The following is a 25,012-nucleotide window of genomic DNA, read 5'->3' on the forward strand; positions in this document are numbered from 1 at the left end:
ACTGAACACTGTCTGGATGATATGTGCAAATCCTGGATTGTAGTTTGAACACTTGGGAGATGAGTGCTACCCACTGCCCAAGATGGCAGCTTGCCATCCAATTAGATCCAAGGAAGAGGCATATAAATTTGCCAGGAAAAACCAGACCTGAGGATTGGGAGTAGTTTAGAATTCAGCAAAGGAGGACCAAGGGATTGATTAAGAAGGGGAAAATAGTGAGAGCAAGCTTGCAGGGAACATAAACTAAGTTTCTATAGGTATGTGAAGAGAAAGATTGGTGAAGGCAAATGTAGGTCCCTTTACAATCAGAATCAGGGGAATTTATTATGGGATTAAAGCAATGGCTAACCAACTAAATGCATACTTTAGCTCAGTCCTCACAAAGGATGCAAATATCATACCAGAAATGTTGGGGAACACGGGGCTTAGTGAGAGGAACTAAAAGAAATCTGTATTAGTAGAGAAATGGTGTTGGGGAAATTGATGGGATTAAAGGCTGATAAATCTCCAGGGCCTGATGTGCATCCCAGAGTACTTAAGGAAGTGGCCCTAGAAATAGTGGATGCATTGGTCATCCAAGGTTCTATAGACTCGAACAGTTCTTACAAATTGGAGGGTAGCTAATGTAACCCTACTATTTAAAAAGAGAGTTGGAGAGAAAGCAGGGAATTAGACCAGTCAGCCTGACATCGGTAGTGGGGAAAATTCTAGAATCCATGATCAAAGATTTTATAGCAGAGCACTTGGAGAACAGTGGTAGAATCGGGCAGTGTCAGCATGGATTTACAAAAGCGCAATCATGCTTGACAAATCTGAATTCTTCGAGGATGTAACTAGTAGAGTTGATGAGGGGGAGCCAGTGGATGTGGTTTATTTGGACTTTCAGAAGGCTTTCGACAAAGTCCCACAAGAGAATAGCATGTAAAATTAAAGTGGTGGGATTGGGGGTAGTGCATTGCGATGGATAGAAAATTGGTTGGCAGACACTAAACAGGGATAGTGGGTGTTTTTCCAAATGGCAGGCAGTGACTAGTGGGGTACTGCAGGGATTGATGCTAGGACCCCAGTTATTCGCAATATATAAATGATTTCGATGAGGGAACTAAATGTAATATCTCCAAATTTGCTGATGACACAAAACTGGGTGGGAGGGTGAGTTGTGAGGAGGATGCAGAGAGGGTTCAGGGTGATTTGGACAAGTTGAATGAGTGGGCTAATGCATGGCAGATGCAGTATAATGTGGATAAATGTGAGGTTATCCACTTTGGTAGCAAAAAACAGGAAGGCAGATTATTTGACCCAAAACTGAAGGGAATATGCAGAGACCTGGGTGTTCTCATACACCAGTCGCTGAAGGTAAGCATGCAGGCGCAACAGGCGGTTTTTAAAAAAAAAAGCAAATGGTTTGTTATCCTTCATAGTGAGGATTAGAGTACAGAAGCAGGGATGTCTTGTTGCAATTATACAGGGCCTTGGTGAGGCCACACCTGGAATATTGTGTGCTGTTTTGGTCTCCTTATCTGAGGAAGGATGTTCTTGCTATAGAGGGAGTGCAGCAAAGGTTTACCAGACTGATTCCTGGGATGGTGGGACTGACCTGAGGAGAGATTGAGTTGGTTAGGATTATATTTGCTGGAGTTCAGAAGAGTGAGGGGGGATCTCATAGAAATCTATAAAATTCTAACAGGACTTGACAGGGTAGATGCAGGAAGGATGTTCCTGATGGTGGGACCCCAGAACCAGGGGTCAAAGTCTAAGGAAATGGGGTAAACCTTTCAGGACTGAGATGAGGAGAAATTTCTTCCCCCAGAGTGGTGAGCCTATGGAATTCACTACCACAGAAAGCAGTTGAGGCCAAAAATTGTTTTCAAAAAGGAGTTAGCTCTTGGGTCTAACAGGTATGGGGCAAAAGTGGGAACAAACTACAGAGTTGGATGATCAGCCATGATCATAATGAAAGAAAGAGCAGGGCTGAATAGCCTACTGCTGCTCCTATTTTCTGTTTGTGTAATTCAAGCCTCACTCCAGAGGCAAGCATGAGCTAGACTGATGCTTCAGCAAAGCAGACTACTGTAGTAGGTGATATCTTTCTGATCAGCTAAACAAAGGCTCTGATATTTTCTCTAAGCTGCACAGCAAGTTTCCATGAGGCTGAACACAAATCTGCTATTGAGTTACTGTGCAAAAAAAAAAACATGCACAACAAAGGAAGTGTGGGCTATCTACCTCAAGTCAATTTGAGATCCTATGGCATTATTTGAAGAGTTGGGGAATTCTGTGTCCTGGCCAATATTTGTCCCTCAACTAACATCACTAAAACAGACCATCTAGTAATTTAATTGTTGGTTATAGGACCTGACTACATTTCCTGCTTTACATGACTGCATTTGGAAGTATTTCATTGGCTATAAGGGACTTTGGGTATCCTGAGATTAGGAAAGCCTCTACATAAGTTCAAGTTCTCCACTTTGAGCGGCTGCAGCACAGATGTTGGAGGGTGGAGATAATTGTATGCAGTGGTTTAAGAATGTAGAAAATTCAATGGAAGTTCTTTAGATAATTTGTTTAGTCTAGGGAGAGAAATCTGTAAATGCAAGATTGTTTTAAGCATCCCTTTTGGACCTGGGAATTTCAAACACTTTCTAATCTGCACGTTTCCCTTGCCAACAGCAATTTAAACTTTAACCTCTGACTGTTTGTTAGTTTAGACTTGTCCTGTTAACAGTGATTAAAACACCTGCACATCATAAAGTGGAGCTGTCCAAGAATGATGCAGTGTATCATATGGCATAGCACGCATAAAAGCATATCTTGCTGTAATGCAAGAGAATTGGGTAAGCTTTGTGACTGGACAGTAAGTATTTCAGTCACTGAAGTCCAACTTGAGAGTTGAGCTACACAGATAATGGCAACCTGACTGCAGAAGATATTGAAATTTTGCTAAACTACATCTGATGCTGCATCTAATAAGTCAATTGGACTGATGCCAGTTGGACCCCAATATTGGCTGATTGCTAGCCAAAAAGGTATTGACTTTGGCAGTCTCCAAACCAACAGCAAGACTAGCAGACTGATTTGGTTTTGTTTTAAGCTAAATTGGTCATGCCTGCAGTTTCTTGTCACTTGAACAGCACTGCTCCGGACAGCCATCGTGAACTCTGGGCCAAATAGCTGCCACCTGTGCTGTTTGTCTTCCATTACTTGGCAAAAATTGGCCCATTCTTACTACAGATTATTCCTTAACCAAAAAGACTGCCTTCTCATTAATTGTTGGCTGCATTAAGTGAACAGCATCAGTCTGTAGCTATTCCATACAAATAGTACTAAAATATGAAAAATTACTAGAAACTGATCAGGCAGCATCTTTGGAGAGCAATAGTTTTCATGCTGGTGAGCTAATCAGTATTGAAATGTGCCTACTTCACTTTGCTAGATGTGTATAATTAAATTTGGGTTGATCTTCACTCTGCATGTTGCAGAAAATATTTAACTTTTTGAAATCTAGCTTTTGCTGACTTTTTTAACCCATTCCACAAGTTGAAATTGCAGCAACTGGTGCAACATTGGAAAACAATCATTCTTCCTTTTGAGGGGGTGGGGTGGAGAAAGGCAAATGAGGGAACCAGTTTCCCCAAAACACCCAACCAAACTTTTTTTGATGTCTGCAGTTCTTTGGGTCCCCTCAATTGGAGTTCAATAACGATAGGTAAAGTTTTCACCATGCAAGGAATACTCCATTATAAATGATGCCCAGAATTCTCTGGTACATAATTCAACCTTGCTAATTCCATTTTCAGATGTAGCATTTGTTATCCTAGGTAACTCATGCACATTTGAATTCAGGCAGGTGATGTGCTTGTTAACAGAACCTGTTTAGTACTATAATTGAGTAATACAGTGGAGGCAGAAGATATGGGCATAGTTCTTACTGAATACTTTGCATCTGTCTTAACAATGGGGACAGTGTGTGAGTGTCTGTCTGATTTGGACTTAAATTTAGGAGGCATAACTAAAGTTTGCAAGTGATACAAAAATTGATAGTGAGAAAGAAAGCTATGGATAGCAATGTACTGGTCAGGTGGGCAGAAAAGTGGTAAATGGAATTCACAAGTAGTAAAGCATTTGGGAGGGCATACATGGTAAACAGTACAATACTGAAATGTGGAGGAAAGAGGAACCTGGTGTATGTCCACAAATTCCCTGTAGGTGACAGGATACCTCATTATCCAAGGCATGGAATAAATCAAAGGTTGTGCTAGAACTGTACAAAACACTAGGCCACAGTTAAGAGTACTGCATACTATTCTCTTTCCATTAGAGGAAGAATGTGATAATCCCAGAGCAGATTTGAGAATGTTGCCTGGACTGGATAATTTTAGCTGAGGGAAGATTGGATAGGCTGGAGCTCTCGTTGGAACAAAAGAGGCTGAGGAGATTTAAGGCAGAAGATTTAGAGGAGTTGATTTTTTTCACCCATTGGGTGATGGAGGTCTGGAACTCGGGATGGTAGATGCAGAAACTTAAAAAAAAAAAAATGCTTGGGTAGTTACTTCAAGTGTGCTGTAGCCTTCTGGGCTACAGAAAGCTGGAAAGAGAAATTGGGCTAGATGTCTTTTTGGCTGGCAAAGACATGAAGGGCCTGATTGCCTAGAATATTACAGCACAGAAGCAGGCCATGTGTAGCTGCCTTTCCCAACTGTCCTTTTAAGTTCCTAGCATGTTTTTGTTTCGAGATCAGGAGCTTTTTGCCATGGTGAGCTGAGGGCTTAACCTAATCAACACTGCAATAGGGTGGTAGATTACAGCCTGATTAGTTGACCATCAGTATTTGCATTCCCAAGGGATTGCAAGTTTAAGTAAATATATATTGGCGATCCTGAGTAGCATTGTTCTAGGCTGCTTGTGAATTAGGCATTGAAAGAGGAAAAGGGTTTCCTACTATATAAAGTGCTGACTTGATGCTATTGGGCAGGATACAAATCTCTTTTTATTTCATGGGATGTGGGTGTCGCTGGCCAGACCAGCATTGATTGCCGATCCCTAATTGCCCTTGGTGAGCTGCTTTCTTGAACTGCTGCAGTCCATGTGCGTTAGGTACATTCAGTGCTGTTGGGAAGAGTTCCAGGATTTTGACCTAGTGACTGAAGGATTGGCGATGTAGTTCCAAGTCAGGATGGTGTGACTTGGGTGGGAACTTACAGGTGGTGGTCCCATGCATCTGCAGCCCTTGTCTTTCTAGTTGGTAGAGGTCATGGGTTTGGAAGGTGCTGTCTAAGGAGCCTTGGTGTGTTGCTTCAGTGCATCTTGTAGATGGTACACACTGCCGCCACTGTCAGTGGTGGAGGGAGTGAAATGTAGATGGGGTACCAATCAAGTGAGCTGCTTTCTCCTAGATGGTGTGGAGCTGCACCCATTCAGGCAAGTGGAGTATGCCATCACACTCCTGACTTGTGCCTTGTAGATGGACAGGCTCTGGGGAGTTACACTCCTCAGGATTCCTAGCTTCTGACCTCTTGTAGCCATGGTATTTATATGGCTACTTCAGTTTCTGGTCAATGGTAGCCCCTAGGATGTTAGTGGGGGATTCAGCAAGTGCCATTGAATGTCAAGGGGAGATGGTTAGATTCTCTTATTGGAGATGGTCATTGCCTGGCACTTGTGTGGCACAAATGTTACTTGCCACTTATCAGCCCAAGCCTTCATATTGTCCAGGTCTTGCTGCATTTCTACACGGACTGCTTCAGTATCTGAGGAGTCACGAATGGTGTTGAACATTGTGCATTCATCAGTGAACATCCCCACTTCTGACCTTATGATTGAAGGAAGGTCATTGATGAAGCAGCTGAAGATGGTTGGGCCTAGGACACTACCCTGAGGAACTCCTGCAGTGATATCCTGGAGCTCAGATGATTGGCCTCCAACAACCACGACCATCTTCCTTTGTGCTAGGTATGACTCCAGCCAGCGGAGGGTTTTCCCCCGATTCCCATTGACCTCAGTTTGGCTAGGGCTCCTTGATACCATACTCTTGTCAAATGCTGCCTTGATGTTGAGGGCAGTCACTCGCCTCACCTCTTGAGTTCAGCTCTTTTGTCCATGTTTGAACCAAGGCTGTAATGAGGTCAGGAGCTGAGTGGCCCTAGTGGAACCCAAACTGAGCATCACTGAGCAGGTTATCGCTAAATAAGTGCCACTTGATGGCACTGATACCTTCCATCACTTTACTGCTGATTGGGCAGTTATTGGTCAGGTTGGACTTGTCCTGCTTTTTGTGTACAGGACATACCTGGGCAATTTTCCACATTTCAGGGTAGATGCCAGTGTTCCAAGCTGTACTGGAACAGTTTGGCTAGGCGTGCAGCAAGTTCTGGAGCACAGGTCTTCAGTACTATTGCCAGAATTTTGTCAGGGCCCATATCCTTTGCAGTATCCAGTGCTTTCAGTTGTTTCTTGATATCACATGCAGTGAATCGAATTGGCTGAAGTCTGGCATGTGATGCTGGGGATTTCAGGAGGAGGCAGAGATAGATCGTCAACTCTGCACTTCTGGCTGAAGATTGTTGCAAATGCTTCAGCCTTGTCTTTTGCACTGCTGGGCTCCCCATTATGAGGATGGGGATATTTGTGGAACCACCTCTTCCAGCAGTTTAATTGTCCACCATTCATGGCTGGATGTGGCAGGACTGCAGAGCTTAGATCTGATCTGTTGGTTATGGAATTGCTTGGCTCTGTTTATCACATGCTATTTATGCAGTTTGGCACACAGTCCTCTGTTGTAGCTTCACCAGGTTGACCCCTCATTTTGAGATATGCCTGGTGCTGCTTTTGGCATGCCCTCCTGCACTCTTTGAACCAAGGTTGGTCTCCTGGCTTGATGGTAATAGAGTGGGGGATATGCTGGGCAATGATGGCCTGCAGTGCCTCATGGATGCCCAGTTTTGCATTGCTAAATTTGTTCAAAATCTATCCCATTTAGCATGTGGTGCCATACAACTTGATGGAGGGTATCCTCAATGTGAAGGTGGGACTTCGTCTCTCCAACGACTGTGCTGTGGTTACTCCAACCAACACTGTCATGGACAGATGCATCTGTGGCAGGCAGATTGGTGAGGACGAGATCAAGTATATTCCCCTCTTGGTTCCCTCACCACCTGCTGCATACCCAGTCTAGCAGATATGTCCTTTAGGGCTCAGTCAGTAGTGGTGCTACAGAGCCTCTCGATGCTGGACATTGAAGTCCCCCAGAGTGCATTCTGTGCCCTTGCCACCCTCTGTGCTTCCTCCAAGTGCTGTTCAACATGGAGAAGTACTGACTCATCAGCTGAGGGAGGACAGTAGGTGGTAATCAGCAGGAGGTTTCCTTGTCCATGTTTGACCTGATGCCATGAGACTTCATGGGGTCCAGAGTTGATGTTGAGGACTCTCAGGGCAACTCCCTCCTGACTGTATACCACTGTACCACCACCTCTGCTGGGTCTGTCCTGCCAGTGGGACAGGACATACCCAGAGATGGTGATGGCAGTGTCTGGGACATTGTCAGATATGATTCCATGAGTATGGCTGTCAGGCTGTTGCTTGACTCGTCTGTGGGACAGCTCTCAACTTTGGCACAAGCCCCCCAGATGTTAGTAAGGAGGATTTTGCAGGGTCGACAAGACTGGGTTTGCCATTGTTTCCAGTGCCTAGGTCGATGCTGGGTGGTCTGTGGTTTCATTTTTGTTGACTTTGTAGTGGTTAGATACAACTGAGGGGTTTGCTAGGCTATTTCGGAGGGCATGTAAGAGTTAACCACATTGCTGTGGGTCTGGAGTCACATGTAGGCCAGGTGAGGACAGCAGATTTCCTTCCCTAAAGGACATTGGTGAACCAGATGGGTTTTTACAACAATCGACAATGGCTTCATGGTCACCATTATACTAGCTTTTTAATTCCAGGTTTATTAATTGAACTCAAATTCCACCTTCTGCTGTGGTTGGATTTGAGCCCATGTCCCCAGAGCAATGCTCTGGGTTACTAGTCCAGTGACAATACCACTGTGCCACCACCTCCCCTATATTTTTGCCCCTTTTTTTGTATATAAGAAATCACCTGATCTATTCTCTGGGATAATAGTGCTGCCTGATTTCATAGCCATACAGACCCAAGTTCTTCGGTCCCTGCTGATTTTAGCACATCTCCACTGGAGCATCAAGTGAGCATAACCAACTAGGCTGTGCTGAACTGAGGGAGGGAAATCAGTCAGCAAACTGACTTGTAAAAATGTGTACAGAATTGGATTTAGCTGTCCTGATCTCCCAAATCAATGAATAACCTGACCATTGCATGAAGGGTGCCCAATCGGTCACATTACCAGAGAGCCTGGTGCTGGCAGGGCAGGTACCTAGTTTAAATATGCATTTGAAGTGAGAAAATGGGTACAAGGAGGAAAAAGGTGCTTATCCATTAAGTAACAGCTTATTTTAACTTGGTAGGATCTGCTGATCACTTGCATCAATTGAGGCAGCTTTGTTTGTAGAGTCTATTTAGTTAAAAGGTATCTTAAAGCACCTTAAAGAAAAATTGTGTACTGCTTTAATATACTCTTTCACAGGCTGCACCTGATGAGATTTTGGGTGAAGAAAATTATAGCTGTGGGAGGGGAAGCAGTTATATTGGGGTTTACATTTTTAATCTTTATTGGAGAGATTTTCTTTGACATTTTTTGCTGTAATTGAGTTATTGCTCTAACAATTTCTCTTTTTTTTTTTTAATCCAAAGTGACTACTTGTTCAAGCTGCTTCTCATTGGAGACTCTGGTGTCGGCAAGTCTTGTCTGCTGCTCCGGTTTGCTGTAAGTCCCTTGTGTTTAAAATCTTGACTGACATTGTCACTCCTGTGTTTTGTTTCCCAATGCTGGAAAGTCAAATTAAAGCTGTAGCCTTCCTCCACCCTATCCCAGTTTTGAAGTTGGCTTTAACATTTTTTTTTAGTTATTCACTCGTGTTGAATATTTGTGATTGGAATGACTGCTTGAAGTTGCTGTGTTTGACAGTGCAAGTCCACTGAATTCAAAGTGCCTAAAGTGATTGCAGTGCTCTTGGCTCCATCTACTGCAATGGTGACTTTGACTTGGTTTTCACCTTTAACATGATAAAGACACCAAGAGGCTTCAAAGATGTCCAAAATGAATGCCAGGTCAGATGGAGTAATTAGGAAGGGTGACCAAAAGCTTGGTTGGAGGTGGACAGGCTTAAGGAAGGAATTGTAGAACATGTGATCTAGGAAGTTCATTCTTTCCAATCTTGCAGAATTTCTATCTGCAGTAGAGTTTTAATGTTAGACCCAGCAGCTCAAACTGCTTACTATTGCTATGAAGTATTGCAGAATAGAGCCTCACTGCCCCAACTTGGTATAAACTTCTTTGAATTGCTATAAAATGGCCTCAGGCCTTTCCTTGTGCAGATTTCAGCTTTGATTCTGGAGCTGTGATGCTCTAATACTTTTATGTGCTACTTCTACAGTTTAGTTTGTCACCCACACTTTTCAGTCATTAGGGTTTATTGGCCAGCAGTAACAATGTCTAGAACTGTGTTCCTTCTAAGGATTTTTTTTTTTTTTTACTCCTACCTGTTTCAATGTAGGTAGAGGTTCAGCATTTAATTTACTTATGCTTGCATTACACACACTTTTCCTTGTCACCACAGATGACTCCTTGGGAGAAGAGAAAAATCAAGTACAATTCTTGAGGCTGTAGGGCATTCTCATAGCTTTTTAACAGTTAAGCTTCCTCCTTGTTGGTATTGCTCATGTATCTAGAGCAATTAAACTTGTAATCCTCCATATAAACTGAATGTTCTACCATTCCTGCAATGAAAATCATAGAACAGTTACATCACAGAAGGAAGCCATTCAGCCCATTGTCTGTGCCAGCTCTAAGAGCAACTCGGCTAGTCCCACTCCCCTACCTTCTACTGTAGCCCTGCAAAATTTTTCACTTAGATAATTGTCCAATTCCCTTTTAAAAGCCATGATTGAATCTGCCTCCATTCTACTTGGGCAGTGCATTCCAGATGCTAACCACTTACTGCATGTTTAAAAATTTTTCCCTCAGTCACCATTGCTGCTTTGGCCAATCACAAAGCAGTGGTCCTGTGCTCTTGACACTTCCTCCAATGGGAACAGTTTCTCTATCTACTTTTGTCCAGTCCCCTCATGTGAAAGGTTCAAAATTAAGCTTCTGAAGCTAGGGCAGTTTCCCAGTCTGTCCATGTAACTGAAGTTCCTCATCCTTGGAACTATTCTCGTGAATCTTCTGCATACTCTAATGCCTTCACGTCCTTGAGTGTGATGCCTGGAATTATATTTTGAGACCGAACTAGGATTTTATACAAATTTATCAACTTTGTTTTTGTATACTCCCCTATTTCTAAAGCCCAGGGTCCAGTATGTCCTGTGCTTTCTCAACATGCCCTGCCACCTTCAATGGTTTGTGCATACTTATCGCCAGTCCTTCTCCTGAACCCCTCTTAGAATTGTACCCTTTTTTTTATTTTGTATTACTCCTAATCATTCCTACCAAAATGAATCACTTCATGCGTTTCTGCATTAAATTTCATTTGCCACCTGTCTGCCCATTCTGCAAGCCTATCAATATCCACTATTCGCGATTTCAAGCTTAACAGCAGATTTTGAAATTGTGCCCTGTACACCCAATAGGCCATCAACTATAGATCAAGAAAAGCAGTGGTCCTAATACTGACTCCCAGGGGACCCCATTGTATACCTTCCGATCCAGAAAAACAACCATTCACCACTCTTTTTTTTTTTTTCTCTCCTCCTCCCTCCCCCACCCCGGTCACTTAGCCAACTTTGTATCCATGCTACTATTGTCCCTTTTGGGCTCTAACTTTACTGACCAGCTGTGTGGCACTTCATCAAATGCATTTTTGGAAGTCCATGTATGCAAACTGCATGACCCTCTGTTACTACGTCAGGAAAAACTCGTTCGAAATGGTCACCTTGGTAGTACAGGACTTGAGTATTACTGAAAGACATTGAAACATTTTATCTTGCACCAAGCCAGATGCAAGAATGCCAAAGGGAGAAACAACTTGTACTGTATGAGAAAAGGATGCTGATTGGTTGGCAAGTTGACTCCCAAGACATTGTCATGGAGAATACACCAGGAAACTATCGTTCCCCTGACCTTTTTTTTTAAAAAGGTGCAGTGCCTAGTTGTCTTGCCTATAGAAGACAAGTCCCTGCATATGAATGTATGTAACTTCTAGCAAGCACAAGTGAGCCACATTGCAAGCCCAACTGAATCTTTAAATTAGTTGTTAGTATTCTTGGTGCACTTTTTTAGTTTGTTCAATAAGTGCTGTCCAATCATGAATTGCACATTAGACATTTGTGTTCTGACTTGCAAGTATGGGCTGGTTGAGTACAGTCAGTACTCTGCCTATTGCAAGTTACATTGTTTGACCTTAAATCTGTGCTGGCTTTACTTAATCTATATTGTCCCAGATTATCATTTCTAACAGCTTTCCCACCTGTAGTTGCTGGGCTTATTCTTGCACCCTTTCTTTGAACAAGGGTATAACATTTGTAATTCTCCCACTTCTATGGCACCATCCCTGTATCTAAGGAAGATTGACTACATGCAATAATTGTCTTGTATGCTGCCACAGATTTTTGAGAAATCTATAATTTCATTGGTAAACTCCAACCCAGAGAACCATAGAAAATTTACAGCACAGAAAGAGGCCATTCAGCCCATGTCTGCCATCTGAAAACTAGCCATTCAGTCTAATCCCATCTTCCAGCACCTGTTCTGTAGCCTTGCAGGTTACAGCAGTTCAGGTGTAAGTCCTCAACTTTTAAGTTGTGTTTTCTGCCTCAGATCTGGACAGTGAATTCCAGGCACCCATTCTAGAAATTAGTTTTACAGCAATGAAACAGGCCATTTGGCCCAGCCTATATCGTTTGCTCCACACAAGCCTCCTGCAGCCCTACTTTAACTAATCATATCTGCATATCCTATTTCATTTTCTCCCTTGTACTTGCATAGCTTCCCCTTAATGCACTACTCCTTGTGGTGGTGAATTCCATATCATTCCCTGAAGTGTTTCCTGAATTTCTATTGATTTTATTAGTGACTTCTATATTTATGATCTCTAGTTGTGATCTCTCCCATAAGTGGAAGCATCTTTGTGTACCCTATTCAACCTTTCACAATTTAAGACCTCCAGGTCATTTTTTTAGGGAAGGGTCCCAGCCTGTTCACTTTTTCTGATGGTTGTATTCTTTGCTCAGTTTTTACCCATCACATTTTTTGGGGGAATTTCAGAGCTTTTGTATCCATCTACCTTTTTGATCTACTGTGCCTCTGCCCTTTTTTCTATTTCTAAAATCCAATAATTGAATATCTTGTACCTGATGGCATGAAAGATCTTTTCTGATTGAGTAGGTGCCATGTTTTTTTTCACTGGCAAGGCCACCATTTAATACCCATCCCTAATTGCCCTCTAAGGTGGTGGTGGACCTTGATTACAAAGTGGCTTGCTGGACTATTTGAGGCCAAGTAAGTCAACCACATTGAGGTGGGTCTAGTCACAAGTCAGATTAGAGTGACATTGGTAAACTAGCTGGGTTTACAGTGACAATCTGATAATTTCATGGTCATTACAGATCTAGCTTTATATTTCAGATTTTTAAAATTTTAATTGTCTAAAATTTCAGGTGGTATTTGAACTTGTCTCCAGATTTGTCCAGGCTTCCAGATTACTATCCAATAATATAACTATGCTACTATACCCTTAATGTAACAGATTGAAATGTACCATGTAACATTGTCAAGCAGTTTGACTGATCTTTCATGACCTGGATGTTGGCACTGCCACCTCACTTCCCCTTACTAGTTTTTGTTTCTTTCAGGATGACACATACACGGAAAGCTACATCAGTACCATTGGTGTCGACTTCAAAATCAGAACCATAGAACTAGAGGGTAAAACCATTAAGCTACAGATTGTAAGTATAGCTTGCAAATAGATCTACTTTAATTATCTGGCTCAACTGTAGTGTGTGCATTGTGGCTTGTGCAGAAATTGGTGTCTGTACAATCGAAGTGACCATTAAAGGAAAAGTCACTTTTAAGCTTTACATTTGCTTTTAATTTTTTTGCAGTAAAGCTCAATTAACTTTCACCCGTTCATTATGGTACATCAGTCAACGGAAGGATTAATCCTTTGTAAATGTGATCCCTCCATAGAGCTGGCCTATAGTTCCTTGTTTCCTCTCCTTGCTTGAATAGCAGTTACATTTGCTAACTTTCAATCTTACTGGAACTGTTCCAGAAATCTAGACTCCTCCTTTTTGGGGATGGGGGAAGTGAATCATAACCAGCACACCACTATCTGTGCAGCTACGTGACTTAGAAACCTAGGATGTAGGCCATCATGTCCTGGGATTTGTTGCATTTAGTCCCTTGACTTTCTCATACTTTTTCTCTGATAATTACTGAAGTTCCTCACTCCCCTTATTAGCCTCTATTACCCCCCTGGTATGTAAATTGTCTTCTACTGACACTATTTATTCAATGTCTCTGCAATTTCCTAATTTCTGCTCTCTGCCTTTTTAAAGGACCAATATTTACTTGAGCTACTCTCCCTTTATGTACTTGTAAAACTCTTAACTTTTTATATTCCTGTGTAGCTTACTGATTCTATCTTTCCCCTTTTAATTTGGTAGCCCTTTGGTTTCTAAAACATTCTCAATCCACAGGCTTAGTACTATTCTTGGCCACATTATAAACTTTTAATCTAATACTATCCTTAACTTCCTTACTAAACCATGGATAGATTTTTCTTGCTGTTAATGTATTTTTGAATATTGTTTCCTGCCATACCTTTTAGTATTTCCCTAATATGTAATCTGCTTTAAGTTTTAAAGTACAGTTGTGGAATTTCAGATTTCTTTAAATGCCCATTTATAGTGGAGCAATTTCTAGGGGGCCCTTGGCAAATATCAATAGTCCCCAAGGACCTCTTTGCCTTTTCCAAAGGACTGGACCCCCCCCCCCCCCCCCACCACCACCACCCACTATGATCCAAGTGTCACTACAGCAAACATTGTGTATGGCAACCAAAGTGTGCTATTAAGTCAGTAATTATGAATATCTTTATGGGGAAAGTATGTTTAAAATACTCTTACTCCAATCTTGCTAAAACTGCCAACTGTGCTCATAACTTCCCTTCAAGCTGAATGACAAGGAATTTGCTAGTTCAGATTTATTCAAACTAAAAAGTGCTTTGACATCATTTCGAGTTGAACTTGCATATTGTATTTCACCAGGCTAGTTGGGATTATCTTTAGACTGAAGAAGCTAGCTTTTTTTAAAAAACCTCTTCCAGTAGATCGAGTACATTCAGCAGGGCCTTTCTTGGGTGAAAGGTATGTGAAGGGAGATGAAAGGCTAATGCAAAATATGCAGTCCTAAAGTTTCTGTTTAGAGAAACTTTCTAATTAAATGCTTGGGCTGATTGTTTAGATGCATGAATACATTAAGGAAATTCTTCAGTTTAAATATCACATTTCTCCTAATTGGAGGACTAGCAACTGGGTCCTGTAAGATTAAGAAATAAACACATTAAATGTTTGTCTTCCAGATACTTTGAAATTCTTAATGAGCTGGAGTGGGCATAAAGAGTAGGAAACCTAATGTTTGGCTGGTTGTTAGTGGGATGTGGCAGAGGCAGCTGAATAAATTGTCGCCAAGTCCATACACTCTTGGAGTGTGCAGGAGGGGTGCTTATTGGTAGTGAGGGGAGTGGCGGGGAGAGGAGAAAGAAGCTGGGGTTATCTTGCACTTCCAGGGTAACCCTTGAGTAGAGGGGTTTTAACAGCTGTGCAGACAGTCTGATGATGCTTGATGTGCTCCAGACTGATCTAGTGATGGCTAAACTCGTGTGACCGGTATCCACAAGTTGTACCCTTTGGACTTTGAGGGAGTGAAGATGGAGATCATAATGGGAATTATCAGGTCATTGGGGTATGAGGTGAAGGAGTGAGTGGTTGAACAGGCGTGTATTGCAATACAGAGTCTCTCCAATGTATACTTAAAGCTGATATTGGAACTACAGTTATCCTTTGACTACCAATTTCCTTTTTTTTCCCTTTGATCGTCTTCAACTCACTTTGTAATTGCTTCTGAAGCAGTCTAGTGGTGCTGCTGCACTAACAAACCATATGATTAAGTTCAGTTTGGGAGCTTGTTAAATACTGCAAGTTTACTGTTTCACATTTTGTTTATTTTCAGTGGGATACAGCAGGACAGGAGCGATTCAGGACCATCACTTCTAGCTATTACAGAGGAGCACATGGGATTATTATTGTGTATGATGTTACAGATCAGGTAAGTCTGCAGAACATTTTATTGGGGTGGAGATTGGAAAGATGAATAGCATTTTTAATATAAATTGGTTGCTTCTACTGATTCTCCTGTATGGAGCAGCACAATGGTATGTAATGCTATTATGATGTAGCAATATCACATCTCCCATTTGGTTTATGATGGATGCATTTATAGTTTGAGATCAGTAGGAGGAAAAACTAGTCTTATGAAGTCATTAACAAATCTGAAAAGTATTGTAGCAGTCCTGAGTCAATGCACTTGAGACAATGATGAGGCTACTCTAGGAAATCTAGACCAGATGGTTACTGCCTTAAAACCTGAGGGCACTGTTTTACTCCTGTTCATAACCAGTGTATTTGGGTGGCTAACTAGTCTGAAGATTGCCTTTTGAGTTGGGTGGTTTATCATTAACTTCTGATTCTTATTTCTGAACCTTCAATATAGTCTGCTATATGAAATGCTTTGCATATGAAGTACTACATTGCCAAGAATAAAGACCAAGGTATTGCTACCAGCATTTAGTCCACATCTACACTTTTGACTGCATGTATGGACCTTGTTCAAACTGAGTGGATAGTGCATACTGGAGAAATAAAATCTCTGAACAAGGTGTTGTACTCCCAGAGGCTCCAGTCATCCACCGGCAGGAGACTAATTTGCAAAGGTTACCTTGTCTAATGCAATATGGGGTTGAATCCCAGATTTGATTCCTGCTGAGTTTGGCCAGGAAGCTCATCAAGACATTCCAATTAGCTTCTGTCTTCCTAGACTAAGAACAACTTACCAAGTATTCCTGTGTGCAATATGTGGACAAAATTAAAGTGGCTTTGTAGCCAAACCAGTCCATGACCCTATTTATCCTCCATAGTCAATATCCTAATTCTACAACTGATTTCTCAGTTATCATTCCAAACTATTAAGTGTTGAAGCTGAGACCATGCTAATCACTAGTGGGTTGCACCGATTCTCAACTGTTATGTTTCCCTTCTGTTTGAAATCTTTGCTCTTCCCTCAATCCTAAGTCTATGTACGCTGTTCCATAAGGACTGAAGAAAAATGAACAAATGACTGCCAGTGCCTATAGAACCACATCAAGTTGCTGACTTGCATTACCATAGCAGCTTCACCTGAGATCAGTGGTACTGTGAATTATGGCTTTGATTTTAGAAGCAATATAAAATGCAAATGGGTTAACAGGCCCTTCAGCCCAACCAGTCCCTGCCACAAAAACAAGAAATGCTGGATTCACTCAGCAGGTCTGGCAGCATCTGTGGAAAGAGAAGCAGAGTTAACGTTTCGGGTCAGTGACCCTTCGGAACTCACTGTTTTGTTTCACTCAAACATCCTTCCTCAACTTATCAGCATAATCTATATTCCCTTCTCTAAGTGAGGAGAGGTCAGGGTTTCCCCATTTGTTTGACCAGCAGGTTTAATTCCTTAGTGGATCTACTGGCCAATTTAGTAGATATTTGGTTCCCATGATCAAGTAAGCACAAGTTTTCTTGAAGGTTACCTTTTTATTGTACCTAAACTTTAAAAAAAAAAAAAAAACTTTTTTATGTGCACACACACTAGAGGTTTACACATAGGTTAGAGTGGGGAAAAGTAGATTGCTTGAGTTAGTCCATAGAAAAAGGTATACAGCCTGTGGGGTGTTTTGGTCATTCGGCTGGCTTCTAGCTGAATCCAGTAGTGCTGAGGTTTAGTTTGAAGAGGTGCTGACTGGTTTGAGTCTCTTGGAGATAGTGGTGTGGATTTCCTCCAATGGGGTTTCTGATTGTAGCCATGAGAATGCAAAGGTGGTCAGTCAATGGGGGGGAATGGGAAGTCTCCCACTTGGGCCTTGCTCATGTCAGTCCAGTTGCTTCTCTGCTAGAGAAAACACCAGCTTAAAACCACAGATGGGGTGAGGTTTGTCAGATGAATCACTGATTCAAACATAGCAGTGAGCAGTATTTCTCAGCTGAGAACGGGTAGTTCCTTTAAATTTTCCTGGATCGTGCTGGGAAATGCAGACACTTTGTCTCCCTCTGTCCTTTGCAATGTAGGATAGTGTAGCAAACTAGGTGATCATAAGCTGAAAGGATGGCTTTTTAAAAAAATTTCAGATCTCAATTAATGAAAATTATCAAAGCTCATTTGCACCTTCCCATGGCATGAAATGAAATGTGACCACAGGAAATTAAAAAAAAAAAAAACTGCACACATCAGTCACCATCATAGCCAGGCTCTGGTTTTGTTTTATCTGAGATTGTGCACAAGCAGTACTGGGGACCTCCCAACTGCTTTGACTGGGCTCAATCAGTCTGTGCTCCAGCCTACACTGCAATTCCTCCAAATCTGTGTCAAATCTTTTTGGGCTTGGGGTTTTCTTCTTTGGCTTGAGCTATTGTCTCCCTTCTGAATTTAAATCTTTAACTTCTAGGTCTTCATTTTTAATTTCCTTCCAAATCTGGGTCAGTTTCCTGGGACTTGGATGATGGAGAGATTGCCATAACAATCCCCTACATCTACATTGTGTAGGGTTGTGTACCCTGGTTGTTCCTGCAGATCCCTTTTTAAATGTGAACAGCCTTGTTGGGTCTTCTCTCTCCAAATATAGTTTGTCTAATTTCCCAAACATTTGTGTTTGCTAATCAGGTGATAAGAGATTTGATTTTAGGCATCCTCCAGGCCTCCCTCTAACTAGTCCTCATTGTCCCTTTTTCATCCTGCTCTTTCCTGACTGCTTGACAGACCTGTGTTTTTGTCCCCTTCCTGTCAGTGATGGTTTAACATTGTGATACAGCCTCTTTCTCATGATCTGGGATATCAATTATATAATTCACCTTGCTAATTCTCTATTACTCTGGGCCACTGAACTGGGCTTTCACCGGTTCACCCTGTAATGGTAATAACACCAAAACATGGTGTCTGGGCTGAAATGTTCTGGCTTTAGCATGTTTATCCCTTCTGCCTTTTCATTGGGAGGTTTATAAGTGTCCCTAAGCAACTGCACGAGCTCTTGTGAGCTGTTCTGGAACATGGCGATGTAGCCTAATGGGGATGATTTGGCTGTGTCTCAAGAACCTTTCCTTGATTAGTTTTGGAGGACCTCTCTCCTTGTGTTCATAATTCAAAGAACTAAAGCCAGTGGATTCATTAGGTGAGTCTCTGGTAGCAAACAGAAGAAATCCCAGTTATGGGGGTACTGATAGCTGTATGCCCTGATCATTGTCTTTAGGGTCCAGTGGTACTGCTCCAAAGACCCTTGTGACTATGGGTGGTAGGCTGAGTACTTCAGCTGGGTTGTACCCAGATTACTGATTACCTTTTTGAAAAATACTGGGCGTACAATTCATACACTGATCTAACTGGATTTCAGCAGGCAGCCCATTTCAGGTGAAGGATTGGGTTAGCCCCTCCACTACCATGGCAGATTTCTTGGAGGGGTAACCACATCTGTAATGGAGACTGGTAGCCCCCACACAATCTACCAGCACTGGCCCCCCAAACACCAGTATGGGAATTTGGGGTGCTGGTTTTATTGCAGTTGAGGATTCCCTGCAACCTGGCACATGTGGCAAGTCTTGTAGAGTTGTGTCCAGTGAAAATACTTTGATGCAGGCTTGAATTTTTCTGATACTGACATTCAGTCATTAGACTCTCGTAGGCTATTTCTTTATGGTACTGTCTGTGAGGAGGTCTGTACTTCAGAGTAGCACTCTGGAACACTCTACTTCAGTTTGGGCAGTCTGTGCTAACTTTTTTTTTAACCCTTGGTTGACTTGCTGAGCGTCGACCAAGGAAGACCCATCCTCTGGGTCCTCTAACCTTCCGAAGGAGGTTTCCAATAACCAGATGGGGTCATTTGTCTGCAGTGCCAGTTCAGTTCCATTGACAGCTTGTTTGGCCATGGACTGGGTCATCTCACAGGAACAATGCCAGGGACTTTTTCCTGTAATTGCTGTCTCCCTGACCTTCCAGTATCTCAAAACCACTGGGAAGCTACCACCTTCACCCCTGCCAGATCATTTAACCAGGAGCAAGTTGAGTCCATCCACAGGTAAACTAGATAATCCCCATAGCTACTGGTCCTGAAACAAGGTCTCACTCTAGGTGCACCCATTATAAAGATATGGGCATATACTTGCCTCTAATACTGTTTTACTAGCACTCTAGCATTCAATGCACTCTAGGTGGTTTGGGGGAAAGGGGTCATGCCTTCTCAGCAGAAGGGTTTGGGTGGCCCCCTAAGTTTGACTATGGGCTCACTCAGTATGGGATACCTTTCCTCTGGACACAATCCTGGTAACAGATTTTAAATTTTTCCTGCACTCTGGTCGGTTTACTGGGTTTTACTGCCAGTTAAAGCCACAGCCTGGTCTGATGTGCTTTCCATCAGGGCCCCTTTTTCCTGCACTGGTCTGGTGTACCCTGACTAAACCCATGAGTTTTCCCTGTAACTTCCAGCAGTCAGCTCAAAGGTGACTTGCCTGTTGCAATGGAAATGTACAGGCTTCCAGGTGCTGCTACTTTTTTTTTTGGCCTGAGCAGGGCCCCTTGTTTCCAGCTCCCCTTCTCTCTCATGGCTGTTCAGCCTCCTGTATATCATCTATCCTTCAGGTTTTTGGAGATGATTATGGAATAGTTTCCCTTGAGACAAGGGTATGAGTATGTATAACCTGCCTGCCTGTCTGGCTCTTGGAACCTTTTTTCCTCCTGGTCATTCATGGAAGGAGTTTTTGAACTACAGGAGGATCACATGAGGTTTTATAAGTGGACTGTAAATTGCCTGTATCCATTGGTTGAAAGTGAGTTTCTTGACCCTTTTGCACTTTAAGTTTGTTCCAGCTGATTTCAGAGCGTTTGGAACTTTTGACAGTACATCTCTAGCACTAGCTTGTATGAACTACAGATAGCATTTTTAGTCATCTCCTAATCTGAACTCTCAGCAACCGTGAATAAACCTCATGGGCTTTTCCTGTTTGCTTTTCAATAAGTGCCCAGCTGTCTACTGGCTACTTCAACTGCTTTGCAAGCTTTTCAAAACTGATGGGGGAAAATGCTTCCACAATTTCCCCCTTTATTGAACTTTGGTATCAACTGGGAGAACTTTAAGAGCTCAGCATCCAGTCCTGAGTTAGGGGTAACTCCCTCACTAGCAGTGCCTTCACTTGGCCACTCACTCCAGGCTCCCCACTCCTCTCCAGCCACTCGGTCCCTGCTTCTCTTCTCTCCTCCCCTCCCTCTTTCTTACCCCCCCCCAAATATCCCTTCAGATGTTGGCTCCAGGCCATGGGCCACTTCCCTCCTCCCAGCCACTTGCTCTGCCCAAAGAAGCAAAATGAGCCATGAGGGGTGGTGGGTGATTGTAGGAGCAAGTGACAGAGGAGGGAAGCAGCCTGGAGCTAGCATCTGGTGGGGTGGGGAAGTGGCCAGAGAGCGGGATGACACTGCAGCCTCAGAATTAGAGGGTGTGCAGCACTCAGATGTGCTGTCCTTCTGATGAGACTTTAAATAGTGCAATGTTCTCTATCAAACATGTCCATTGTGTGCTACCACAGGTTGAAGATTTTCACGTGATAAATTGCACAGCACCATCTTTAATCCTAGCAGCTGCCTGAATATCTCAGATGTTTCGGTGGAACAGGCTGCATTTGCATGTACTAGTACAGTGCCACCTAGTGGTTGTGTTGTCAGCAAACTCAACCATTTTAAAATGGTTGGCTACAAGTTTTAGGATTTCAGGCCTCCTAGCTTTTGGGAAGATTGTAATCTCTAACTGCCCAGCTACATTCCTCAACTCCAGATGGGGCTTTTAACCTGGCCCAAATTATTCATTGTTCTGGGAAGGTACTTCCCTCAAATGTGGACATTATTAGTACTGTAGCACTGAACCTGTAATGAAGTTTTTAAATTGACTAGGGATCAGTTTAGTTTCTTTCCTGTTTGTCTTTGGGTTGATCCCGGATGTAAGCCCCCAAATTTTTGTTGGGGTCAAAGGGCTTCCCTCTTCTCTCCCTTTTGACCACAGCAGGTTTAATTTTTAAGGTGCATGTACTAGCCAATTCAGTAGGTATTTTGGTTCTTGTGATCATTACAAGTGAGTAATCAGACAGGTTTTCTTTAACAAGAGGTTTAACTTTTTATTGTACCTAAAAGGAACTAGTAAAAATAAATACACCAGCTTTCACACACATTAGCAGTTCACCCACTGGTTAGAGTGGGGAAGTAGATTGGCTGAGTCATATGCTTATCTAGCTTATTTTAAATAAAAGTGCCATTTTGCTGCTGCCATTCAAGTTTATTCTGAATTCCCTATTTGATTTTCTTGGTGACTAAAGATGGCCTATAGTTTTGCTCTTACTGTCCTCCTTTCTCTCTCCTCCTCTTTTCTTCTCCCCCCCCCCAAATAATTAGAAACACAATCTGTGGGGTTTGTGATTTGGCTGAATTCAGTGGTCCTGAGGCTCTTTAGTTCAAACAGGTAGATGATTGGTTCAGTGAGTCTCTTGGAGATGGTGATGCACATGATTTCCTCCAATGGGGTTTGATTGTGGCTGAAGTATGCAAAGGTGGTTAGTCAACAAGCAGGATTTGAAAACTTCCAAGCTGGAATGGAGAGGGAGAGGTGGACCCCCATTTAGGGTCTGCTCATATCAGTCCAGTTGCTTTCCTCTGCTGTAGAGAAAATACCAGCTTAAAACCACATGGGGAGGGGCTTGTCAGAAGACACATTCTGATACGAGCATAGCAGTTGACTATTTCTCTGCTGAGAAAGGTATTCCTTTAAACTTGCTGGGAAATGCAGACATTTCATCTCCTTCCTCTGTCCTTTGCAATGTAGGATAGTGTAACTAACTAGGTGATGAGCTGAAAGGATGACTACTGGCAGCTTGTCTTTTTAAAAAAAAAAAAAATGCTTTAAGTATATAAATTGATATCTCCTAGTCTGGGTTAAAGAAAATTATCAAAGAATTTTGTAACCATGCTAGCATTCTGTGAAGGTTAAGATGCTTGCACTTCAAATGGCTTTGAAATACATGGATTGTACCAGGCTTAACTTTCAGTATTTTGGTTTCCTTCCATCTCTGCAGGATTCCTTCAATAATGTTAAGCAGTGGCTAGAGGAAATAGCTCGTTATGCCAGTGAAAATGTGAACAAATTACTTGTAGGAAATAAATGTGACTTGACCACTAAGAAGGTAGTGGATTACACTACAGCTAAGGTATGTAAAAGGCTTTGTTTGTGGACTGAGTGGTTGGTTCAGTGCTGTGTAAGCACTTAAGATCATAGGAAATAGGAGTAGGCCATTCAGCCCATTAAACAGGTCATGGCTGATCTCTACCTCTTCCATTTTTCCCCACTACCCCCACCCCCCCCCCCCATACTCGGTCATTAGAAAGATTATTTATCTGGATAATGTCTTGAACATGCTCCCGTAAGCTTCACCACCCTCCTGAGTAAAGAAATTCCTCAGTCTTAAATGGCTGTAACCCTTTATTCTGTGACTGACCCCTGGTTCTAGACTCACCAGCCATAACATCCTAGCCACATCTATCCTGTAAGAACTTTAAGTTTCAATGAAATTGCACTTTGTGCAAGTTTGCAGTTTTGATCTATAGGATTTGATCCATGGAATATTTATTGGCTGTTAGAGGTTATTTTCAGTCCCATTTGATCAATTGCTTGAATTTGAAGTTCTCCTTTAAATCATGGAGAACTTTTTGCTATTAGACTGTTTTGTAGGCCATCCAATAATATGGCACTAATCTTGTATTAATCCAGGGGTTGATATACTCCAGCCATTCTCTGCAATAGATTATTTTCTACTGGTTGAACATTTTTTCCCCTCTAACTAGAGTGTATCCTCTAGAGAAGGAAGCCTTTTTAAAAAATAAATAGGTTGATGGATACTCGGACTAAAGTAATGAGTAGGGAAAGTTATAGGGTGGCTGCCCACTGATATTTGTATAGCATAGTCAGCCCTGCCTGTCTAATGTAATTAAAATTTTAAATATATGGGCATGTCTGATTTTGTTTATTGAAGTACAATTTGTCCTTTCATCCCCAAGTCTGGAAATCGTATTTATTTTGATCTGATTAGGGTGCAGCACTGGTGATTGAGTAATGCATAATCCATCCTAGTGCAAATGTTAAGTAACAACACCATATTTATGCTTTATTGTTGCATAGAAAGCTGTAGTCACTTTAGGCAATTGAGTCAGTTAGCTTTTTGTTATGGGATTTGTATTTAATGAGGGGGGGGGGGTAGGACATTAAATAGAAACTTAATAAACCCAATTTCTAGTAGTGAACCACTGCCTCTACTGGGAATCCAAAATAGTTACTTTATTTCCAGGTAATATTGCCCAAAACAATGGCGAGTGACTATGAACAAATTCTCCATTTTTCTATTGTGGCAAATAAAAAGCTGTTATGGAAATATTAATCACTTCAGTGTGTCTTGCACTTTAGTTGTACAATAACTTAATTTTAGCTTGCAGATATTGATTCTGATGGATTTAAAACAGTAGCAATTTTTTGTTTTAAATTGCTGGTGGGATATTGAAGATACTTTTCAATGCAATGAGTTGATGCCTTGTTTCTAGGATGACTAAATATTGTTTAAGCTGAACAGCTAATACACATTTTTGTTGCCAAAACCAATTGGAACTGGATATGCTACAGGCCAGATTTTGCAAGTGTTAATTGTCTTTTAACCAGTACTGCAGAAACACCAGTGTTCTGAAATGTTTCAGAAGTCTGCTATTGAATGTCCATTCTGTCTTCCCTAAACTGAGCAGAGGCTATCATTTTTACCATTGAAATTAATTAACTCCTATCAGATCTTTTAACTTTCTTGCGCTATGTAGTTCAGCTTTACCACTGTCTGAATAGATTCTAAGCTCCACTAAACTTAATGGGCAAATGTTTTAATTCCAGAATTCATTTCAATGAGCATGCTTGGCATCTGTAGACCCTATTTTGTAGTCAGTGGTGCAAGAACAGTACTGAAGTTTGTGGACTTTTGAACAAACTTGCTGTAACCTGGTATATGGTCCAGTGCCCCCCCTCAAGGCATCTGTAAAATCTGAACAGGGAAAGAAAGTGAGGTTCTTTCAGCACAATTCAACCAGTGAAATTGAAGAATCTCAGGCATTGTCTAAACCAGGAAGTATAAATTTTAAATGTACAGAAAGATTGTTTTTTTTAAAAAAAAAGTGGAATAATATTTTAAAAGTTTCTGAAGGAATGTGACTTCACACTTGTGAAATTAAATTTTCAGGGCCAGAAGTTAGCAGTAATTATCATGCTGTTAAATTCACTTGCTCTTGAATGCACAAACCATAGCTTCTTTTCCCGGCCTATTTCAAGGGGCACTAGTGGGCAAGTATTCCAATTTCATGCCATTGCATTAATTTTTAGCTTCTCAACAAGGACTGTACTAGCATTCCCTATGATGGAACAGCGTATCTCACTGCAGCTTCCAAGTTTACCAGGAACAGTAGCCATTACGAGACTAGTAACCAGAAGTTTGGACTAATCTAGAGTTAAATCCATTTAAAAGCCCCAATTTGAATCTGCCTTCACTTTAAGGCAGTGCTTTCCAAATCCTAACCACTTGCATAAAT

General features: G+C 41.9%; 1 protein-coding gene across 1 annotated transcript in view; it reads left to right on the forward strand.

Moving 5' to 3' along the window:
- Positions 1–25,012, forward strand: part of LOC137353133 (ras-related protein ORAB-1-like) — a 50,462-nt gene that overhangs the window by 19,415 nt on the left and 6,035 nt on the right. The window contains exons 2-5 of the mRNA XM_068019161.1: positions 8,758–8,830; positions 12,916–13,011; positions 15,299–15,394; positions 22,474–22,605. Coding sequence (XP_067875262.1) covers positions 8,758–8,830; positions 12,916–13,011; positions 15,299–15,394; positions 22,474–22,605 — 397 coding nt within the window. The remainder of the gene's footprint in view (positions 1–8,757; positions 8,831–12,915; positions 13,012–15,298; positions 15,395–22,473; positions 22,606–25,012) is intronic.

The sequence above is a fragment of the Heterodontus francisci genome, chromosome 40 (genome assembly GCF_036365525.1).
Source record: "Heterodontus francisci isolate sHetFra1 chromosome 40, sHetFra1.hap1, whole genome shotgun sequence".
In the NCBI taxonomy this organism is placed as follows: Eukaryota; Metazoa; Chordata; class Chondrichthyes; order Heterodontiformes; family Heterodontidae; genus Heterodontus; species Heterodontus francisci.